The sequence below is a fragment of the Motacilla alba genome, chromosome Z (genome assembly GCF_015832195.1).
Source record: "Motacilla alba alba isolate MOTALB_02 chromosome Z, Motacilla_alba_V1.0_pri, whole genome shotgun sequence".
NCBI classification, from domain to species: Eukaryota; Metazoa; Chordata; class Aves; order Passeriformes; family Motacillidae; genus Motacilla; species Motacilla alba.
In genome coordinates, this window is record NC_052046.1 from 48,161,769 (window position 1) to 48,185,754 (window position 23,986).

Genomic DNA, 23,986 nt, shown 5'->3' on the forward strand with positions numbered 1-23,986 from the left:
ATTAAACTGACTAGGGAGCTGGAACACCTCTATTATGAGGTGTCCTGGTTCTAGCTAGGACAGGATGAATTTTTGTCAGGAGTGGACATGGCCAGGGCCCAGAGGTTATTCTGTACCACCTGACATCATCTTCTGGGCCTGTGGGAAGGGCTCCCTTCCATGTTAGGTAGCCTGGAAGAGAGAGATTTTGGGTGTTGTCAGGGGTTTCCACAGAGGGTGAGCAATGTGAATCCTTCTTCTCTTTTCTTGTACACTTTATCTTTAGTGTTGTTACTTCTGCTGTTCTTTATTTTATTTTGTTTCTGTTTCCAGAGCAGATTGGAAAGAAATTTGATCTAATAATTTGTTGGTTTAGATCCAGAGTCACTGGTCACAATTTGCTTGATGTCTTCATGTGACTGTGGTACCTAATCTGTATATATTCCTATATATGCACTATATGCTCCTTACGATGTTCTTTTTCAGAGCAGGGAGAGGGATCACAATTGTTTTTTTGCTGTACTGTGTGATACCAGCTTATGACATCAAAACATCAAGGGCAATGAGTACAATTTGGAATGGGTATTCATTGTTGCTGTGGTTGGTTGTGTGTTGCTTAGCTTGGTTGTTACCTTCGGGAATCCGTTGATAACTGTACCAGTGGAAAGAGCAGGGGAGCATGAATTCCTGCAGCCTTTCACCTCCTCCTTTTCTTTCTTCAAGCCTGTTACAACAGCTTTTGAGAATTTTGAATTTCCCTTTGATGTTAAAGAAGGCATGTTCTTGTTGCTAGGTCTGAGGGTTTCCTGAGAGTGGTTCACATGTGTGTTTGTGCCAACAAAAAAGTGACAGAAAGGATTTCTAGGAGGGTCTTTCAGACATCTGCCCTCAAGGATGGAGGAGTGGCACGGGATGTGGAAGAAAATGCGTCAGCTTTTGAAGGACTGTTCTGCTGCAGTGGTTCAGAAGTCCACCCTTGAAAAACTACAGGGCCCTGATTAAGTGGCAGAATATCTGGAAGATAAATTCTGTGACAGCTCCAGAGAGGCACGGAGTTATGCAACATGCTGGGCCATGGCTGCTACTTACCAGGCACTGCTTGTTACTATGCAGCAGTCAGGGGGAGGAGAGGCAAGCAGAGCAACGGGCAGCAAGGCCACCCAGACTACAGCTGAACCAGAGAACAGCCGATGCCAGAAGCAGTTGCCCCTACACAAAAATATACTTTTTTATTTATAATTCAAGGACAAATCCATTAGCTTAGTGAGGGATGAAGAGGAAGCAAGGCTGTCAGAACAGTAGGAAGTGACAGAGCAGGAGGTAATCATCAGGTCTCTATTCTTGGGTGAGCTCAGAAGATACATAAATAAATTTTGGTTGCCAGTTGAATGGGCCCCATGTGACCTGGCCACTCTGATGCTGGGATATGATATGAAACTAGATGGTAGTGAAGCCAAGCAACTGGGATATCTGTCCTGGGATGTAGGTGTTGACAGGGGGATTGAGAAGAGGACAGAAATTCTCAGCCTTTGGAGGTGACTGCTGTCAAGCGTGAGAGAAAGGTACTGTCTCAAGGGTGATCTAATAATGCACCCAATCCATTGGAGCACAATGGAGAAAAGTACCCAATACCTGAGAGAATGACCTGTGCTGGAAGTAATCTATAAGGATTCAAATAACAAGCTGTAGACCTCTTTAGATCCATGGGAGGACCAGTGTACACAATCCACATGGCAGAAGTTTGTACAGGGTGTGCCACTGTTGTAGACCATCCCATTAGCAATGATACCAATGAAGGGAGGAGATCAAACAATGCTTCAGGTGACTACCTGACTCTGTGAAGATCATCTTTTCTCCTCCCTGCCAAAATGTACCTTGTCTGTGGAAAGACTGTCCAAGACTGCAGACAGACTCAAAGAAAGATGTCCCATGCCCTGCCAGAATGGACCAGAATCTGTTCTACTGGGAGTAAGCATCCCATGCTTGTGAGAGAGAGGATCCATGCCATGAGGTAACGTGGGGTTTTACCCACACGACCACAGAGAGGACATGAGGAAGTGGGATGGAAATCCCACTTCTGCACTAACAGCACGAGTACGTAAGCTGAAAGGAAGAACAAGTAGCCCAGGAACTTCTTCAAGGATAAATGCCACTCCAGTTTCCAATGGACAAATCCTCCCTCAGACAGAATAGAAGAGCTGGTGTTACTTCTGGTCCTCTTGAGGGGACCTCAGTTTATATTTACAAGAAGTGAGCAATGAGAGCCATGACCAGAACTAGAGAGGCCCTGACTCTAGCCAGGTAGTGAACAGGGTCAGTCAGATCTATTGCACTGTGTGGATCCCATGCCCTGGCACATCAGATATTCAACGGTGTAAAGCTTTAGTTGACCCCAGAGCACAATGTACCCTGATACCATGGAGATACGTAGGGGTAGAATACATCTCCATTTCTGGGTTGACCAGGGAATCCCAATAGCTGACTGCACTGGAAGCTGGAGTGAGCCTGGCTGGGAATGAATGGCAAAACATCCCGCTGTGACTAGCCCAGAAGCTGCATGGATCCTTGGCATAGATTACCTCAGGAGAAGGTTTTTCAAGGACCCAAAATGCCGTTGTTAGGCTTTTAGGATAGCTACTATGGAGACAGAGTAAATCAGACAGCTGAGTACCTTGCCTGGTCTCTCAGAGGATCTTTCTGCTGTGTGGCTGCCGAGAGTCAAAGGACAACAGGTACTGATCGCTACCACATCACTGCACTGTCAGCAAAACTGCACCAGCTGGGACTCTGTGGTCCCCACCCATGAGATGATTTGTGAGCTGGAGACCCAGGGAGTGGTCAGCAAGCCTCCCTAACCCTTTAACAGCCCTGTACAGCCTGTGTGTAAGTCCAGTTTCCATTCCAGGAGAATGGAAACTGACAGTGCCTATCAGAGCCTGAATGAAATTTGCTTTCACCTGGAGAGGCATGGAGTACACCTGGAACTGACTGCCAAGAACTGGAAACACAGCCTCACTATTTGCCATGGATTGATTCAGACTGCACTGAAAAAGGATGAGGCTCCAGAACAGTTGCAGGACAGGGATGACATTACAGTGTGTGGCAACACAGCAGAGGAAGTTTTGAGGAAGAGGAAAAGACAATGAAAATCGTCCTGAAGGCTGGTTTTGCCATAAAAGTAAGGTGAAGGGACCTCCCCAGTAAATTCAGTTTTTAGGAATAAACTGGTTTAGGAATAGTACTCCTCAATTTAGTGTTCCTACTGAGAATCTCCAAACCACACTTCTGCTTGCTTGCTCCTTTCTACCTTCCCTCTCCCCCTTGTAGCAGGCTGGAGAATAGAATTGGAGAAGTAAAGATCACATTTGAGTTAAGAACAATTTACAAGAAGCAGTAATGAGATAAGGAAATAAACAATAACAGCAGCAACACTAACAACAGAGTGTACAAAAAGATAAATGTTATTGCTCACCAAGGAAACCCCTGAAAACAGACAATGCCCAATTGCCCCTTCTGGAAGACTACCCCCACCACTCCCTCTGGCACAGAATCGGTGTCACCCAAACCACTCCTTCCAGCATGAAACCAGAGTTACCCCACCTCTCAGTCCACCACACTTGCTCGATGGGAAGGAAGCCCTTCTCCCCTTCCCCTGCACCCTTTCAGTTTATTCTGTACCACCTCATGTCATTGTCAATGACAGAATAACCTGACTGTACTGGTCTTCTATTGGCTACTACAAAAATTAACCCTGTACTGGAGGGAACCTGGATGAATGGCAAGATGGACATCATCAGATTCCAGTAGATGTGGTCAAAATAGCAGCTATGTCCCCCACAATGGGTAAAAAAGAAATTCAGGCTTTAATGGGTGTTGTGGGGTTTTGGAGGATGCATATTCCAGATTACAGTAAAATTGAAAACCCTCTCTGTCATGTGACTTGGAAGAATGATTTTAATTGAGGTCCTGAACAACCAACGAGCTTTTGAACAAATTAAACGGGGAATTGTTCATACAGTAGCCCTTGAGCCAGTCAGAACAGGACAAGATACAAAAAATGTGCCCTACACTGGAGTTGGAGAGAACTGTCCTTTTTGGAGACTGGCAAAACATATCCAGGGAGACTCAAGGATGGCTTACAAAGTTCTGGAGTTGTGAATACAAAAGGCCTGAGGCCTGTTACATCCCAAATGAAAAAGAAGTTACGGCAGCTTATGAAGTGATTCGAACTGCTTCAGAAGTGATTGACACTGAAGCACAGCTCCTCCTGGCAGCCTGAGTGCTGGTGCTAGGATGGATGTTCAAAGTCCCTTCCACATATCATGACACTGATGTGATGTGAAGTAAGTGGGTTGTGCTGTTCACACAGTGAGCTCAAATAGGAAATCCCAATATTCTAGGGATCTTAGAAGTTATCACTTACTGGCCTGAAGGCAGAAATTTGGGACCATCATCAGAGGAGGAGGAGGGGAAGATGACATTTGCTAAGTAGACTCCACAATATAATCAGCTACCTGTAAATGAAAAGCGATGCCTGCTCTGAAATGATGGTTCTTGCCATCTGTAGGGGTGCATAAAAAATGGATGCCCTGTGTGATGAGTCACAAAAGCTATTGAGGAACAGACCTTAAACCCTGGCTTTAGATACTGCTGAAAGAGAAATGGCCAGCATTCTATCTCTGCACTGACTTGTGGATGGTGTCAAATGCTCTGTGGAGGTGGCTGGAAGGATGGAAAAAGACCAATTGGGAGTGCAGAGACAAACCCACCTGAGCTGCTGAACTGTGGCAAGATGTCACTGCCTGGATAGAGAAGCTGGCTGTAGAAGTTCATCATGACATGCATGTGTGCCCAGGAGTTGGGCTGCTGAAGAACGTCACAACAATGGATGGGTGGATTGAGCTGCCAGGATTAAAATGTCTCAGGAGGATCTGGACTGGCAACGTAAGGGTGAATTATTTCTGACTTGGTGGGCCCATGATGCCTCATCAGGGAAGAGATGCAGCACCCAGATAGACTTGTGGTCAAGGGGTGGATTTACCCTGTGGATGCTATCCCCTAGGGTTATCCATAACTGTGAAAGGTGCTGGGATCAAGCAGGCCAAGAAAAGCCTCTGTGGTATGCTAGACAGTGGTCACAGAATCACTGAATTGGAAGGCACCCATAAGGATTGCTGAGTCCATCTCTTAAATCAATGATCCCTACAGGGATCAAATCCTCCAGCCTTGGCATTGTTGGCACCATGCTCTAACCAACTGACTCACCTCAGATAAAAATACAAATAAGGGAAGGCCTGGTGGGTTGATTACATCACGATCCTGCAGACCTATGAAGGCAAGAGCTACATGCTCACAATCGTGGAGACAGCCGCAGGATGGCTGGAGGCATACCCTGTGTTTCATGGAACAGCATCTTGGGCCTTGAGAAGCAAATTTGACAAATATGGTATATGAAAGTAATCGAGGAAAATTTGCTTTCAGCCCAGAGGATTGATTCCTGCTACCAGTTTTTCTGCTTGTACCTTTCCTTCAAGGAATAGCTGCAAATGCTGACTGTTCAAAGCATGCCTACAAAGTGATACAGGGTGTGGAAAATAGGGCTTGCTGGATAAGACTGAAATATTTTTTTTTTATTTACGAATTCTTGAGGTAATTTTATCACCATTGGTATAAACTTTCACTTGAAATAGCACAACTGATAGTGAAGAAAGGAGATTATTTCCTTTGTATGGAGACAAGACAGCAAGATTCAAAGGTTTACTGCTGATGGTAAACTTTAAATCTTGTCTTGAAAATCTTAGATCTGGAAAAAAAGATATTATTCTCTTGCATTAAAGTATTTAAATTTATAAATAGAACTTACAACTGTAAAATACTGTTACACATTGTGTGTGTAGGTATTAATTTCTGGGACAGTTTTTACCATCTGTAAGAGGAGTCAGTTTGGTATATTGACCCTTTTAATCCTGAAATGAGTAAGTGCATACACTTTTTCCTCTTTTCCTCCAGTGCGATAACAAGGACTTTATCTGTACTGCCCTCAGCATTCTTGGGCCTCTTGAGTTTCATTGCTTGTCAGATACTTTCAAGCAGAGCAGAACTAGCCCATGCCTTAGGAACTTTGGAAGTAAGTGATTGTGAGGAGCCTGTTGCCAGAGTTATTTTTAAGAATGGGAAGTTTGTTGCGTGGGTGAAGCGTAATCTAAGTGAAACCCTCTACCTTTGAGCAATGTTTGAGGTAATTAAATCACAGTCAAAGCTTTCATGGAACCAAACAAACAGTTCTTTCCCCTTTTCATGTGAATTCTCTCTGCATCAGCTGGTTTAGGGAAAAGCAAGAAGATTTCTGTGTACTTCTGGTAACAGGCATGTAAAATATTCTCTCTTGTGGTAAAGAGGCTTTTATTGATCTCAAGAAACTTGTATATGTTATCTGATTATGTTATTCTGGATGAAAAGAATTTATTTCTAATAAAATATTCCAAATTTAAAAAAAACATTATGACATAGCACTACGATGGTGAAAATTTAATCAACCAGTGAGAAAGTTAAAGACATACCTGATGAGAATAGCATTTCATGGTGCTACAAAATTAGTTTTCATGTATTGCACCATCACATGGGAAAAAATGAATGGTAATGGTAAAGTTTCTGTGCTTTTGATCTATATGAAATACCTTAATTATAAATTGTAAGTATTATTTTCAACTCCCTTACAGTATATGTATTGGTTTTCATTCTCTGTAAAAACCTTGTCTTTTCTACCATGTGTGCTTGAGAAACTTCCTGCTGACATTATAAAGTGCATTAGTCTTTCATAGCTTTTCCCAGAAAAAACTCCATTAGACTTACTGAATTAAATTATTTACCCATAAGATCATACTTACTAACATTTATTTTATTACTATCTTTTTATACTAAAAGCTTTTTTCAACCTGTAGTCCAAGTTGCTAAGATCCCCACCAAAACTCAATGCATAATATTTCAGAAATAGAAATATTAATTAAATATTATTTTGAGTTAATACAACCAAATAAGGCCCATAAGAACCCACAAAACTCTTTTTTCTGTGATGTTTTGGAATATGTTTATCCTAATTTTGCCATTGTGACTCTTTTTGAGAAGAAGTAGGCCTTTAAGTCAAAAGACGCAAAACTTGCCCCTCTAGTAGAAGCCCTTCTACTTGATTTACTGTGGGATACATCCTGAAGAAGTTGATCTAAAAGGGTTTTGAAGCATATTTGCTTAATTAATAGATTTTGACTTATTTTTTCAATGTGAATAAGAAGATCCTAATGGAAGTCATCCATTTCTCCCATCACCTTCTCCGGTCTAATTTGTCCTAGTCTAATGTTTTATTAGAACATATGCTTTTTCACTACTGAATTCACAAATAAAAAATATAATTAGAATCTATGAAAAAACCCAGTCTTTATATAATCATCTTGGAACTTACTATAAGAACTTTTCTGGTTTCAAATGGTAGTAGGAATTAAGAGTTAAGTTTTAGTGACAGTTCTTCCCTTGAATTGAATCATTGTCTGAAGGTTTCTGGAAAAGACCAAGAGAATCAGGAGTGAGTTAATTCGGTTGGCTTTACTGTCAGTTGGTAGTAGTAGAGTTTCTGACTTGTAGCTGGTTTCTGAGTGCTAAGAGCAAGGAAGTCCTTTATTTCACTTGCTCATGGATTTTCAAAACTCTTTGTGATTTTCATGCTCTCTTTCCCTAATACGTGGAACAAAAGTATCATGTAATCAGATAAAAGCAAAGTAAAAATAAACAAATAAAAACCTAAGGAAAACATAATTTCCAACTATATAACAGCCATGCCAGCAATTGAAGATATATTGCAGGGTGTGAATCTCTGCAAGTGTCTGTAGGGAAACATTTTTTGTGTCCCTTCCGTTCCTGTATAATTAAATTCTGATCTATATTACTGCAGTGTTTATCTTATTCCTTCTGGTTTGTCGGTTTAAGTTCGCTGTGTTCAGTCACAAAAAGTCTTTCATGTCCCCAGAGAGCAACAAGGTTGTCTGTGAACACAGAGGAAATTTGGCTTTTTGTACTCACTAGTTGTTCTTGATTTCTTGTTGGCATGAAATAGCTGCAGTTGTGAAAAGGGATGGCTTCTTGAAATGAAGAAAATATAGCATTTAATGTATTTTGTTAGAGTAAAAGTCACATGCCTGATATGAATATAAAAGGAAGAATTGACTGCTAAGTGTCAGAATTCTGTGCTGAATTTGTGTTAGCTGCTATCTGGAAAAGATGATCAGAAAACTGGAAGACCTTTTTTCAGGTTCAAGAAGATCATCAGCCCTGCCATGTGGGTTATCTCATTGATAAAGTCTTTACATTTGCAGAGAAACTATTTCAAAATCCTGAAACCTCCTTTTTTTATCTTTGGCAGTCAGCTCCCTGCCTTCTCTCCACTGCCTCCAAGAAATAAGTGAAATCTATTAATGAAAACTTATGTTTAAATAAAAAATGAATTAATAAAACCAGCCTGAGCTACTCACAAGTAGAATTTCAGCTTGAAAGGTTAACATCTTTCAAATAAGCAAACAGCAGAAACCTTAGTGAAGTAAGACATTATGAGCTCATTTGGCTACTACATGCAGTTGAAATGTAATTATGTGGAAATGCCTAATATGTTGCATAAACTGAGCTGAAGAATGGAAAACCCTGGTGGCTATCAAAAGGCATGAATGTAACAGTGCAACTTTCCTAGTGAGTTGTTTTTAAGCTTCTAGCTACAAATAGCCAGCAGTAGACCTGAGATAAAGAAGTTCTTAGGCTCTCTGAACAAGGATAATTTATCCCTGTCTGCGAAGCAAATGCAAGCATAAGCATATAGCAGCAGCAGCAGTAATGATAGGCTGGGTTTATGTTAAGTGATATTGCATATTGTGTAGCTGGAAGGTCTGAAACTGTGACGGTCTAATGGTGTGTAAATCTATCGACTTCTCCTCATTTCTCTTATTGATGAAGATTTCACTAAGATTGGGACCAGCATAATGGTCAATACCTTTCAGGAAAACAAGGAGAGGGGAAATCTTTTTTTTATATATGCCATAGGAATCTCATTAAATGCAATGAATCTTTTGGAACTAATTACAAGACTGCACATTGACCAAAGACTAAATTACCACAATTAACATACTTAAAAATTCTATTAAGTAAAATGACATAGGTGCTCACTCCTGGGGAAAATAAAGTTTCTTTTGTTGAAAAGAGTAGACAGGCTAGAGAGTATTTGGTCTTCACTGTGCTAGGAAAAGAAACTTCAAAGTGCACATGACAGAACCAAAGATTTAATAAATACCTGTTGGAGGGCAGATTTTGTGGCAACTTTTGTTAGCACTAGTCTTGTTGCTACAGTATCACATGTGCTTTATTGTTATGACCCTCATTCCTTTTCATGAGGTTTTTCATCGTATACATTAATTTATTAAAAATCGATAGCAAAGTTGATCCTTCTTAGGGCTCACCTGCACGGGAAAGATGAACACTATTACACTTCTAAAAGACTTCCAGAGCTGTTGCCTCTTCTCTGCTGTTCCACTATGATGGTATTTCTAGTTCTTTTTTGCTGTTCTATTTGTCTGATGATAAAGTATTTAGTTTTTCCTACTTGAGAAAAAAATTGCAAAACTTTCTTTGATTTGTTTTTTTTTTTTTTTTACTCTTGTTTTGTTTTTCATGGGGTTTACTGGAACTTTTTGTTTGCTTGTTTAATGTTAAATTGTTGCTTTGCTCTTTAGGTACTCAATATTTTCTTTGAGTCCTACATAAAACTGAAGAACTTGATAGGTTTCTAGGGAAGTCAAACATCCTAATTTTTTTCTCTTCTATGCTACTTCTGTCCTGCCTTATGAGAAGTTTAATAGTTAATTAAGGAGTGGGTAGTTCTTGCTGGTTGAGGGAGTTTGGGGTAAATTGAATTTTAAGAAAAAAAAAGGTGCATGCAACAATATAATAGCTGAAAATAATTCCATTAAAAAGTAAAAGATGAGAAATTGCAATATGTTAATTTGTGTATGCGCTTGGGTTGGGATGTTCTAGTTTGAGTTAAGATAAGTCATGACTAAGATCAATGTTTTATGCATGTACTTTTTAGATAGTTATGAACAGAATATAATTTTTCACGTCAGCTTGTAGTAGCTAGGCACTGTATGTTGACATTTGCTTATTTAGAGTGAATTTGCACTCAAATTGAAAAGCATTAAAATCTGTTAGTCATTATTGTGGACCAAGCTGATAATTCAGACAAAGAAATTGTTCCATTCAAAGTAAAATCAGTGCCATATATTTTTGAAGTTTTCACAGAAAAAAAGAAAGTTTATGCCTGTAAATGAAATCAGGTTTTTTTCACTACATGGAAATTAAATTATACACCGATGTATTCTGAATAAATAAATCTCACATTGTCCCCATACTCTGCTATTTTTATTGCAATTTTTATTTCAGCAAACAGCTGCTTTGGTGGAAGAAACAAAATTCATTTGTTCAACCATAATGTTATAAACATAGTCATGATGACTGTTAATATTGTTATTGTAACTGTTACTATTATAGGATGATATCCTATTTGAACTCCTTTGTTGTAGTTCATGTGGCATGATCTTCGTAATTTATCGTATCTGTGTAAAAAATTTGTTGGCTTATTCTGAGTATGCATAATGGGATATTGTTTGGAGTTGGAAGAGAAATGATAGGCATACTTATTCATGCATCACTTAAGAGTTTTATTTCTTTAAAATGCCTCAGTTGCTTTATAAATTTGATTAAACTCACACTGGAATTACGGTATAAGGAAAGGCATGCCTTATATAACTTGAATAACTTTTCTTGAAGAACAGATAATATGTATTTTGTTTATAAATTTTTTCTTTCACAAAACCTTATTTGTTACTGGATTTTTGTGCATAATAGGGAAACCTAAGTTTCCTAATGCTTTTGGTATTCCTATGTATTGTTTAAAAATATATATTTATTACAAAAAAATGCAGTAAATGCTATATTATGGAAAACTTTTAACTAAAAAGCTGTGTTTTAAATCTCATGTTGAATGGTCTTCTTAAGTATTCTTTTAGCCTAGAAGAAGTTGTGTGAAATATCACTAGAAAGCCCTACATTGCCTTCAGCAGCAAGATGTGTTCTGTTGAACAGTGGAAGACTGCCCAAGAGAAATGAAAAGTCACTGTTAGCATGTGAGAAAGCACTGAATCCAAGCAGTGTTTCCATCATGTAGAATGTCTTCCAATGTAAATGAAAGCATACAGAATTGTCACCCTGTAGAGACTATTTTTTAATTGTTTTTATTTACATTGAGAAGCGAGTTCATAGTGACCATCTGCTTCTTGATAATTTCTAAAGTGTTTTGATTTCACACTGGAATTCTTACTAAATTTTGAGTTAAATTGCACAGTGGAAGTTGCCACAAGAATATGTTTTAAGCTACATGTGTTAAGCAATAAAGCAGAAGTTCATATGAAGTCATTTTCCTGAAATAAAGCATAGTGGCTGTTGTAAAATAAATGTATAATTATACAGTGTATATCTATTTGTGGCAAATTGTTCATTTCTCATATTGTGCAAAAGGCAAAAAGCCATACCCTGGACTGTTGGATTTTGTATAATACCTCTTTTTAATATTCAAAATTTTATGTGCCTTTCTATTATAAATCAAGTTTGACGTAAACTATTACATGATAAATGCTAAGTGCTCATAGAATTCTTCTGGGAATATCTCAAAGCAATATGTGTGTTTCACAAATACACATGTATTAGACCATCTGGGTAGAATTATTCAGTACCATTGATTCCTTTCCAACATGTACATTAAAGAGAAAAAAGGTGAAAAATGTATTTGGCAGAAGCTAACATTACAAAGGCAGATGTGTCATCCATCCAGTGGAAATGTAGCTTTTTTTTGGTTTATTTTGAATTGAAATTTGTGAAGAGTTGTACCCAGGAGTGATTTAAAAGTAGTGTGCCTGCTGTTGTTTATCTACTAGTGCTTCTATGTATTAATGTCATGCTCTCATTCCTGATGATTCATTTCGTAACACATGCCACCTCTCACCAGAAGATCAGTATTTAAAATATGAGAGAGATGAGACATTCTGCTGCAAGTAGCTCTGCAGTTTTGAGCACAGGAAGGACATGGACCTGTGGAGCAGGTCCAGATGAGGGCTGAAAAAATGTTCAGAGGGACGGAGCAGAAGCTCCCCTAGAAGGAAAGGCTGAGAGAGTTGGGATTGTTCAGTCTGGAGAAGAGAAACTGCCATGGAGACCTTATTGTGGCCCTTTCAGTACTTAAGAAAGTCTGTAGCAATAGAACAAGGGAAAATTGCTTTGAAACAAAAGAGGGTAGATTTAGATGAGTTACAAGGAAGAAATTTTTATGATGGGGGTGGTGAAACACTAGAGCTGTTTACCCAGAGAGGCTGTGGATGCTGCATGCTCAGAAACATTGTAGATCATTTTGGATGGGGCTCTGGCAAATCTGGTCTAGTGCAGATGTCCCATCTTACAGCAGGGGGTTGGACTAGATGACCTTTAAAGGTCCTTTCCAACTCAAGCTGTTCTGTGATTCTGTGGGTCCGTGATTGTATATCATGCAGATATATTTGAGTAAATATGCCTTTTATTTTCTCCTCTTAATATTCATCTTGGTATCTAGACTTACAATGTAGGCTTTCACTGTAGAAAAGGGATCAGTGACACTTGAAGTGTTCCCTTGAATCAGCAGTGTAAGTAGCTCTCTGTGTGAAGCACAGCATCATCATATTCTTCTCTTTCTAATGCAATTTATGACTAATAAGTTCTTTCTATTTTCTGTGTTGTAAAGAAATCTTTCACTAATGAAATCCTTTTCTAAGACTTGCCAGTGCCATGCATTTACTCATAAGACCTTCATTTTTTTTTCTTTTTTTGTGCTTACCAGTTGGACAATTTCTTGTTTCAAAGAACAGCTTCTTTCACCATTTTAAATTTAATCTGTGGATAATGAAGTGAAAAAATGAGTTTGTAGTTAGACACTAAAGAGTAGTATAATTTTTTTCCTTTTTATTGTGTAAACCTAGATCAGGAAATAAAGTTCTGAAAATAAGAATAATTTTATTTCTTTTTTTTTCATGACAGAAGTACTCTGATCTTGGTAGAATATGGCATTGGTGACTTTATCAAGAGCGATTATTAAAACCTTTTGTTTGTTGTGAATGGATATTATTTATATAATTCAGGAGAAAACTTGTAACTCTAACAGTCAAGGCCACTACTAGGCCTTTCCTTTAGAAAGAGTTTTCCTCAAAGAACTACATTAAACAACATCAAAGCCAAAATTTTTGAATGTGATCAAAAATCCCCTTGGGACATTTATATTAAAGTCTGCAGTTAATTAGAAATATCTATAATTACTTAGCAGAAACACTTAATTATTAATTAAGGTAAGGAAAAGATTTTGTATTCATTAATATTCATGGTTTTTAACTGTGAATCCTGGGAGACAAATATAAGGGTTGGAAGAAGAAGAATTCACCTATGTCTTGTCAGTTATTAGTTGCATCCAAAGAATGTGATTGTCCTGAAAAGAAACACTTCATAAAGACTAAAATTTGACATAATTTCCTCTTTCTCTAAAGAACTGATGCCAGCCCCGGTATAGTTAGGGAAGGACTTGCTGCACTTAAGTTTTTTAAAGTTAATTTTCTTTCAGCTGAACTAGTTCAGATATCGATTCTCAATTGATACATTTCAAATTTAAATGGAGAATGAACACATATCCTGTATAGAAATTCAGCTGGAGAGGCATTTAAAGCTAGAGTATTGATTAGCATTTGCTTGTTTCTGCACAATTGATTGTGAACTGCAGTTAAGTCTTCTTTTTCTGAAACGCTCAGGTTTTATTCTGTGTGATGTTAGGACTTGCATACTAATAATTGCGAGATAATGATTATTTTGCTGTGTCTGTATCGAATGCATATACCATTTGCAAAGCAAAAATTTTTCCATTTTGTCATGTTTACTGTGCTTAAAAGGGATGATATTACTTTTTTATTTAATTTCATTCAGTTTGCTTGGCTTTTTAAGTTTTTTTTAGAAACAGGTGTATTAAATGTGATTGCGCATTAAAAGTGATTGCAAAGACCTGTGCTGGCATCAGATCAAAAGTAAATAAAAAACATGTGGTGAGGTTGTAGGTTGGTGCAGCAACAGAGAATTTAATGTGTCACTTGCTGTTAATGTAAATCAGAGGAAGTGGACAGTGAACCATTCCTCGGTATGATCTCAGAAGTTAAGTCAGATGTGGGTAAAACCAGCTGGTTAAAGAACATGATAAATTATTGTCTGGTAGTCTCATGAAATATTGGGTAAAGAAACCCAAAACCTGTGCCTCAGTACTGATACTTCTACGCATGTTAGAGCAAGAGGAAATATTTAGAGATATGCTGCTCTCAGATGCAGAGTTGATTCTATTACAGTTCCAATAAGTGGTTCTGTTGGATTAACCTGAATGTGATATTTTGCATTGGCAGATAATTGTGATGATCAGCTGGTGTCTGCTTTGCCTCAGTCATCATTCAGTAGCTCATCAGAGCTGTCTAGCAGTCACAGCCCTGGATTTGCAAGGCTTAATCGAAGAGAGGGTGAGTGAATTTTATTGGTCAATTGTTAATTCTGGGTTTAAATGAAAACAGTTTAGATATTTAAGAGCATATGTTACTGTTTCAAATAATTTTTGTCTGGTGTTTGTATAGCAACCATGAATGACAGTGTAGTCTCAGCTCAAGGAATTTGTGAATCTCAACTCCTTAGCCTATGGTAAGCTGTCTGACATGAGCCCTCAGTGGCTGGAGCAGCTCTGTGGGCTTATTGAAGAAGCAGCATTTATGGATACAGACTTCTATTTAATTATTACCAATGAGGAGTCTGATGGATAAGCTGTTTCAAAGGCACTGTCCTAGGAAACTTCAATGAAATATTGTGTCGTAGGTGAAAATCTAATTCTTAAAAATTCAGCCTCAATATTAGTTGAGGTTACTTAGAGAATTCAAATACATAAATTTTCCCTCATGTAGTCCATTGTTACATTTTACATTATTTAATTGATTAGTATGTAAAATAAATCTTAATAATATTTTGTCTAGCCAAAATCGTTTCTGTCATTGAACCTCCATGATTTAGTGGAATATTTGCTATGTCTGATAGATAGAAACACTATAGTGAAGAAGGAATATCCCTGTCTATTTCATTAACCTAGTATGCAGTATAAGCATGAGCTTCTGTTTTGAATGAAGTTGTGATATCAGTAGAAATTATATATCCTGGAAGGAATTCCTTTAGTTTGAAGTAGTATATGCTCTTAGAATTTTAAATAATGCCTGTATTATCACCAAAGTTAGCGTTTTCATATTGGTCTTCCCTAAAAGTGTATGTTTGAAAGCTTTCTCCGTTTGGCTCTCTTCATGTGCTGTGAAGTTGTTTGTGCCATGTTAAAATGCATTTTTAGATTTATAATTTCCTTTGCTTTGCCCTGTACTCTATGCACACATTAGGAATGCTTATAACCTTACATCTGGTCTCATTTGAACTCATGTAGATACAAAACAGCAGGTAGCTTAATTAGAAGATTATGAGTGTCTACCTTCTATTTTGTATACCTCAGGTTCATGGAACTGAACAGAGTACAGGTTTGAATGTCTTATTCATTTGTCATTGTTTGATAATATGACCAGATTGTTTGGCTAGATATCTTTTGGTTCATTCAGACACAATTTTATGGAATGGTGTAGATGAGGTGAGATGAAAATTTCTTCAGTAAATTAAATTAGTTTTAACTTAAATTTCATTTTTTATTTTTCAGTGAGAGTAGACTCACTACTTGCTGTAGAACCAGGAATACATTTTCTACATTGAATTTGTGTTTGACTCTTTGTTGTGAATTTCCCATGAAAAACCTGATTAATTTATACGTGTATATACATGAAAGTTTTATTTGGATGGAACAAAGCTAGTCATTATATTTACATAGTTATAAACAAAAACATTTAGTCACACAAGAAATTACTGCTAAACCATACAGACTGGTAAACCATCTGTTATTAGGAAAATATGACGTGTGCTGTCAGTGATTTTATGGAAGCAATGAAGACATCATTAGAGTTTTAAAAGAAATTGTATGAAAGTGGGTTTTGCATTTAATATGGATCATTCTCTACTTTTTAAAAGCACCCCTTTTTTTCAGCCAAAGTTAGTGGCTGGGAAGAATTGTTACCTCCTAACATTCATTTAGGACAAGCAGATTGTGGTTTTAATACAATAATATGCTTGGTTCTTAAAATGCCAAAGTTAGGGAAAGTTGAATGTGTTTTAGACAGAAAAAAGGTGATACATGGGAGTGGAAATGTTGTCCTTCATCAATAAAGAAATAAACTAAATATGCATGGACACCTAAACTATTTCAGTTGGCACTGGAAAGTTAAAAAATGGCAGGAAATATATCAGAAATGTGGGAAGTTGCACTGAAACATGTAGATTTGTGTTTACTAAATGTAGAAAATCAATAGGAAAAGTTAAAGGGCTTGAGGAAAGAAAACTTAAGCCTAAAAAATAAAAGTACAATATGTACTTTATGTGAAGATGTAGTAAAAATGATAACAGCTGAGAATGATTAGTAAAACAGCTAACTGGGAATATATTTCATCTTTCTCTCTCTAAAGCAAAAAGATAATGTGTTGAACTCCTTGATAACAAAAAAAATTTCCAGTCCATTAGCAGTTAGGGAAAGTGATAACATCCAGGAATAACTCATTAAATGTTCTTCAGAGTTTTAATTATTACTAGTTCGTTGATTCCCTGAAGTTTTTAGATACTCAATACTCAAGCACAGCTAATGAATACTTCTGCTAACTGCTAAGGTAGTTACTCTGACATCAGCTTTGCTTGCAATAATGGAAAATTAGATAGAAAAATTAAGTAGAAAGAACGAAGTAAAAAAAGCCTCAATCACTAATAGAAGTTGAATATTTTTAATGGAAAAATAAAAATTTTAAACCCCTGATTTAATTATTTGAAGCTAGCGGACTTAAAATGCAGGGATTTAATATAAGTAGTGTTTGACTTTCGGCCTAATTTTGTATAACTTTTTAATTTTAAATAATAGCACCATATCAGTGCAGTCCAAATTAAATGTATTAGGATCTAGCTGATGGACCTGATAATGCATTTATCATTACTATATAAAGGTGTTTTCAGAGTTCAAAGGAAACTCTAAGGCCAGCTTTGTTCAATACTTTTGTTGATTATATGGAAGTAAGCACAAATCATTTATGATGAAATGCATAATGAAATGAAGATTGATGAAATAGTGAATAATCATGGCAAAGCAATTATGAAGAAATATGCAATCAATATACCTAAATATACAATATAAATATACCTAAATATATGATATAAATAAACACTTTAACAGGGTGAGTTATAAAGTATTTAGAGGGAAGAGCAGAGGTCATACTTATTAAAGAGGAACTGTATTCTGCAAAGCTGTGGCTGAGGTGAATCTGGGAATTGAACTAAATTAGCAATTCCCCTTAGGTTCTTTTCTAGCAAAAAAATACCCAAATAAAAAAAACCCAAAGCAAACAAAATCCAAAAACAAACAAACTTGTGTGCAAGGAAACAGAAAAAAAGACGTTCTTATTTTCTATCTAGCTTTATACTTTACCACTGAGCTGTCTACTAAAATTCTAGATCTTGAAATTCCAGTTGAAATTCTAGGCACAAAAAATGTTCAGGGGAGGTGCTCTCTTTTTACCTATCTATCCACAAGAGAGTAAATGAAACAAAATGGAAAAAAGAACAAAGGTAAAGTGCACCTCTTTATAGGGTGAACTGAGACATCCCTAAATAAGAGAAAAAGCAGATAGCATTCAGAACATGTCTGCCTGGGATAGTGATGGGAATTTAAATGCCAATACCTAACCAGGACCATCAAGGATGTGTTTCTGTCTGCTCATTGCCAATAATTTACATGATGAGTACTCAGTTGAAGTCTGGTGCTGCAGAGGGTTTGCTCTGTTTGGAAATTCTTGATGTATTGTCTCCTAACCATGATCTGTGAAAGAGCCCTTTACCACATGGAGAGAAGGTTGTGTCATTGTTGAGCTCAGCATTTTCTGGTTTTGTCTGCAGTGCGCTGTCAGGCTGGTTGTACAAACTCTCTAATTCACCATTCCAGTACCCTTGGAAAAGATACATTAATTGCACTATGAATCACCATACCATGTGCCTTTATACCCAAGAGCACAGGCCTTATTTTGAATTAATGAACTTCTGAAACCTTGCAGGAAAAAAAAATTCAGAAGACAGTTGTTCTACAAGAATGAACATACCATTGGAACAGCCTTAATATTTGGATAGCTAAATAAGCTGGATAAGGATTTGGCTGTGATTATCTTGCCCCATATTCACACACAATTAATTGATCAAAATTTGACAGAAGAAAATTGAATATAGACGTTGTTAAGTAGCCAAAAAAACTGGCTTACAGCTTTCTCTTTCCCTGAAGTAGGAAGAAACCCATGTATTTTAATTATACTGTCAACTTACCCTGCCAGTTTTTCAAAAGCAGCCTGAAATTTTGAATGCCTTAACAGCAGGTCTATTTTTTTCCCCTCTCTGGTGTGTATATGGAACTTCTTTGTCTTTTTCATTACCTTTACCTTACCATTACACTGAATATCCTACGCTTTATCGCATTCTTTTTGTTACAAAGACTATTTAAAGGATCATTTATTCAATATGGTATTGTAAATTCCATACTTATTTTTCTTTTTATAAAACAGTATACTTAAATCACTTTTTGAGAACTCACACTAAGTAGGTCAAAATGGATAAATGAATTCTAGCAATCAGTAGTTAAAGAAAACATCAAGTCAACAGTCAAACATCAAGTCAACATGTAAAGAAAAAAATTCCTACATAATAAGAAAGTCAATTTTCATCAAATTTTATAAGAAGCAGTTTAACCTTCATAATGTAATGCTAAAAATCAAAATAAAATGGCAGACAAAATAACTTAATTGCAGCTAGGATTGTATGTCACTAAAGGAAAATTAGGAAAAGCTTACCCCCTCCATTTCAGCAGTATGCAAATAAAATTTATTTAGGAAAGGAAACTGGAACAAAAAAAGATCAAGTTTGATGTTAATCATTATGTTTTTATAAACAAACAGCAAATCTAAGTTGAGCCATCCAACATCATAACACATTTTTGTGACTTACCTGTTAATGTATGAATATATGTTAGGAAAAAGGCAAAAGTAACAATCCCAGTCTTTCGCTTTTAAACAAAAAACCAATAAGAACTTCTGCAGTGATTTCTTCATAAAGGAACAAATGATATGCTGTTGTCCTCTGAAAGTCCAGGACCATGCAGTTTCTGAGGAAGAAATCAATCTGGTTTTCTTTGGTTGGTTTCTTTTCTGTAGCTATTACAATAATTATTATCTTTAGTAAGGACATTACCATGGATCTCTCAGCATATTTATTACAAAATTGTTATTAATACCGTTTTACAGCTTCACTTCTTCTGCAGAAAATGTTTTTAATAAGGGTATTAGACACCTTAAAAAATTGTATAGGCACATAGGGAAATTGCATATGGTGTTGCACATGCATGTGTTGCATGTACACAATTAAAAAAAATTCTCAGGAGTATATCAGCCTTGTAAGGGTAGAATTTGAAGCACTATTATTGCATTAATGTCAAATTTTGAATTTATTCTGCTTCTGTTTTGCTGTATCTTCTGTTCATGTGTGTATATGGTGTGATTCTAATATTGCAAAAGGATGTGGGGGTGAGAAACAAAGTGACAAAAAAGGAAGAGAAAGAAAGAAAGAAGGAACCAAATTGCACTTAAGCAGAGTGAGTAAATAGGATCAAAGATTCACTAATATTTTAAATATTTACAGCCCATGGTGCTTTCATGAACATTTATGAGGAGTTGGAATATTTGTACAGTTATTTTAAGAAACCTAATTCCAGACTTGTCATCAAAATTCATTTAAGCATAACAAAGCATAGAAAGAGGTTTCAGTCTGCTATTTCATGTTTCATCATTGGAATAGCAAAATCCTTGGTGAAATGCACAGAAGAAGTAAAAAATATTAATAAAGGTACTTCGTTCTTGAAATTGTTTGGGACTCTTTTTCTACCTGAAATACAGCTATGGGAATAGAAAAAATTTTGTGAACTCACACTATGTAGGTCAAAATGGATAAATGAATTCTAGCAATAAGTAGTTAAAGAAAGCATCAAGTCAGCAGTTAAGCATCAAGTCAACAGTTAAACAAAAAAACCCGTTTTCAAAAAACTTGTGTTGAATTACAGTATTCAAATACTCTTACAAGCAACCTTGAACAGGCTTGAGAACAAGATCAAATAAAAATTGACTTCAAAAATTTGGAAGCAAAAAAAAAAAGTTTTCTACAACCCATGTCTACTGTCCCTTTCGTTAAAGTTAATAGAATAAAAAATAGAAATCTGGATATAGCCATTTTTTTCTGGGTTTAGATAGTTCTAAATAATATACTTCTAAAATCTTAGATAAAGGCTGAATTTGATCCAAAATTTGAATCATTATGATATCCTTTAGAGAGTCAAAATAGAATTTGACTCCTGGATTGCTTTGCAGTAACAAAGAATTTAAGGTCATGCCACCTTTAATTTTTTGAGGGATGGAAAAATAGATCATAAGTGATGATTCATCTGATTGTCTTCTTTTTTCTCTCTTGTATGTTTGGGCCAAGGGTAAAGGAGCTTAATTTTTTTTTTTCCTAAAAAACCTAAAAAGCATCAATTGCTAGATGGGATAAAACCAGATTTTTGAAAATTTCCTGAATTTAAAAAAGTACAAAATTTTCTATGTCATGTAATAATGACTAATTTCAGCTGTAGTGCAAAATAAGGCGGAGTGTCATAAATTCCAATTTCTAGAGAATTGTGACATTTTCAGTTTTAAAGGAGAATGCTTAAAAAACGGAAAACATTCTTCCTGCCACACCCCTACAAAACATTCTGAGGCTTTACTCGTAGAAGGGATCTGTCTTTTGACATCTCTTTTCTAATAGATTTCCTTAGCTTCTTAAGGACCAGTATTCTTGCATTAGGAGACATGGGTTTTTCCCCTTTCATCATCCTGGTCTTACTGCAGTGTTAGTGCCATACTTGATTAGCTGAATGGAGAACTCAGGATTCCTAGGCTAATCTCGAAGCTTTTCAAAATTGTCTTATTCTAATGAATGTACTCGTCACTATTTCCCTCAGTGTCATACAGGCATATAAATATGCCTATACATTCACATAAATATTGTTGTAATCTTTATGAAATTATGTTGACTTTATATATTACACTATAATCTACATCTTTATGTATCTCAAAGAGACAGAAAATCATGAACTAAGCTACTTCAGATAAGAGCTGAAAGTACATCAGACACTCTTGAAACAGGTCTGTAAAAAGTATCAGACTCATCATATTTAGTTGACTAATATATAAAGTAGAATTTTCTGGTGGAAAGTGACTTCGACTTGTCTCAGCTTTTTGATTTCTGTTCATCAACAGGATTTTAGTTTCAAAGATAGATGTAATAAATAAAGAATAAGTGAAATACATAGATCTGTTAGATAATGGCACTAGGTTTGCAAAATGTATTTTTGTAGACATAATACCTTTTTCCTTCATGTTTTTCAACTTTCTGTCCCAAACTGCTCCTGCTCTGGACTTAGCTATTGCCAAGTGGAATTAGCAATGAATTTCTATTACTTAGCTCTTTTCAATAAATTTCACTGCTCTTGGGGCCAGATGAAAAACAGCAGTCTCTGTGTAGCATTCTTATATCCCAAAACAGGAATAATTTAAGTTTCAGAAGAATAATTTTCAATTACTACCTGTTGCATATAAAGAGTTAGGCAGAGAAATTAATGCTAGGTCATGAAAATGCGTGTAAAATAAACCAAAAATCTACTTGTTGCTCTGTTTTCTTCAGATTTTCAGTGGAAAATGAAGTCTATCCATTATTTCTTTAATAAATTTCCCTGCTGCAGTACCTCAACTGCTAACCAGAGAGGTTGTAACAAATTATTTTGATGTAAATAATTGAATGAACATAACAAAGGTTTGAGCTCTACGGAGAAGGATAAAACAACACACTAGCATCCTGTTACATGTTGGAATTAATTCCAGTCATTGTGCCTGGTACAAATGTCACATAAAACTACAATGGTTCAAATTTGGCTGGATTAAATTGTAAGACAGCTTTGTGTACTTGACTTCATGATTTCCTTCACTCTCAAAGGAGTTGTTTCCAAAACTCCTCCCAATGGCTTAAAGTAGTAGAAAAAGGTCAAATAACTACATCGTCGGGATGTTTATGCAAAAATAGAAGTGCTAATGTGCTTTTAGGTTTGGGGTTTTTTTAATTTCGTGGTGTGATGATCAATAGCATGGTAGAGTGGGCAGAACTGATTTGGATGAATTCAGCAGAAATTTTTATAAATATTTTTAAGTCCTTTAGGGAAGTACCTTTTTGGAGACCTTTTTTGCTTGCCTCTTCATTTCCTTTGTTATTATTCATCAAAATTAAGAATTCTTTCAAATTTTAGTTTATATAATAATACCATTTAAGAATCAATCGATTATAGCTATCATAAAATTATATTTATATCATTTGTAGGATTTAAGGTATTTCTATTAGTAATTTTCTACTGTTAAATACTTTATGAACATGTGGATCCTCTTAAAAGCCTTCACGTGTGGGCTTTTAAATTTACAAAGGAGCATGCCAGCTCCTTTGTATGATTTTGTAGGTTTCTTCAGTTTTAAAATATCACGGACCTAAATTACAGTGTCATGAGTATTCTAGAATTTAAATAATTTCATTAATGTTCTCTCTGTTGTTGTGGTCTCTTCCTAGTGTCATATTGGTAATTGTAGATTATAGCTTATGAACCATGTTAAATGAAACTAAAAGGTCATCAGTAAATTAAGCTGCTCAGTCTTCAGTATCTTAGGTTATAAAAAAAACATTGTCCTTTATATAGTATGTGAACTTATCTAGACTACCAGCACTACTGCCATTTTGTTTGTCTTAAGGATAAGAACATTATATTTGTTGTTGTTATCCGATGAGTTGCTTATGGGATTGTTAGTTTTTGGGGGTAGAAGCTTTATACGTCTTTTATTCTACATATTAGTATGGCTTTCATTCTCTGTTTGAGAACTCAAATACAGCTACTAATACAGTGCATTAGTCTCATCATACTGTGTCTAGAGAAAAAATGAAGGGTTCCCTATTTATTTATGCACATATTTCAGTTCAGATTTTTCCTAGAAGGTGATTTGGGTGTTTTGTTTTCCAGTGTCTTAACATGCTTGAATTGCATGTATACAGTGATAGTCATTGCAAAAGTCAGATCTGCAGACACTCTGAGGTCAGAATCTGAGTGTTTGTAATAAATTTATCATACTTTCTGGCTGAGATATTCTATAATCCTTCAGTAGAGAATTAATTTGAATAGAAATGGTGATGTTATCAGATACCTGTGTATCAGTTCATGCTAAGGTTGCTGTCTGCCTGAAGCATGCATGGATTGCAGGATGTCTTGCTCATTGATTATTCCCTGTAACGTTTGCGTGACAACATTAAGAAGTCATTGATAAATAGTATGACCTGCAAAGGAACAGAAAAATAAAATATATTTTGCAATTCATGGTAATTCTACATTGCTGTGAGTATATTTCACAATATCGTTGCCAAAAGCTAGTTCTCCTGTTTTGGGACAGAAAGGTAAGCAGAGAAGTGTAACCTTAAATAATACTGTGTAAGGATGTTGGTTTAAAGGAAAAACCAAAAGAAAAATTCAAAGTAAATTTCAAATTATTAAATTGTTGCCTACATTAACAAATATGTCTGAGGACAGGTAATTTACTGTATTCAA

General features: G+C 36.1%; 1 protein-coding gene across 1 annotated transcript in view; it reads left to right on the plus strand.

Annotated features, from left to right (window-relative positions):
• The window catches only part of LOC119696064 (contactin-associated protein-like 4), a 192,190-nt gene that overhangs the window by 31,851 nt on the left and 136,353 nt on the right, over window positions 1-23,986 (plus strand). Inside the window, exon 2 of the mRNA XM_038125580.1 lies at window positions 14,523-14,633. Within this exon, the coding sequence (XP_037981508.1) occupies window positions 14,523-14,633 (111 nt within the window). The remainder of the gene's footprint in view (window positions 1-14,522; window positions 14,634-23,986) is intronic.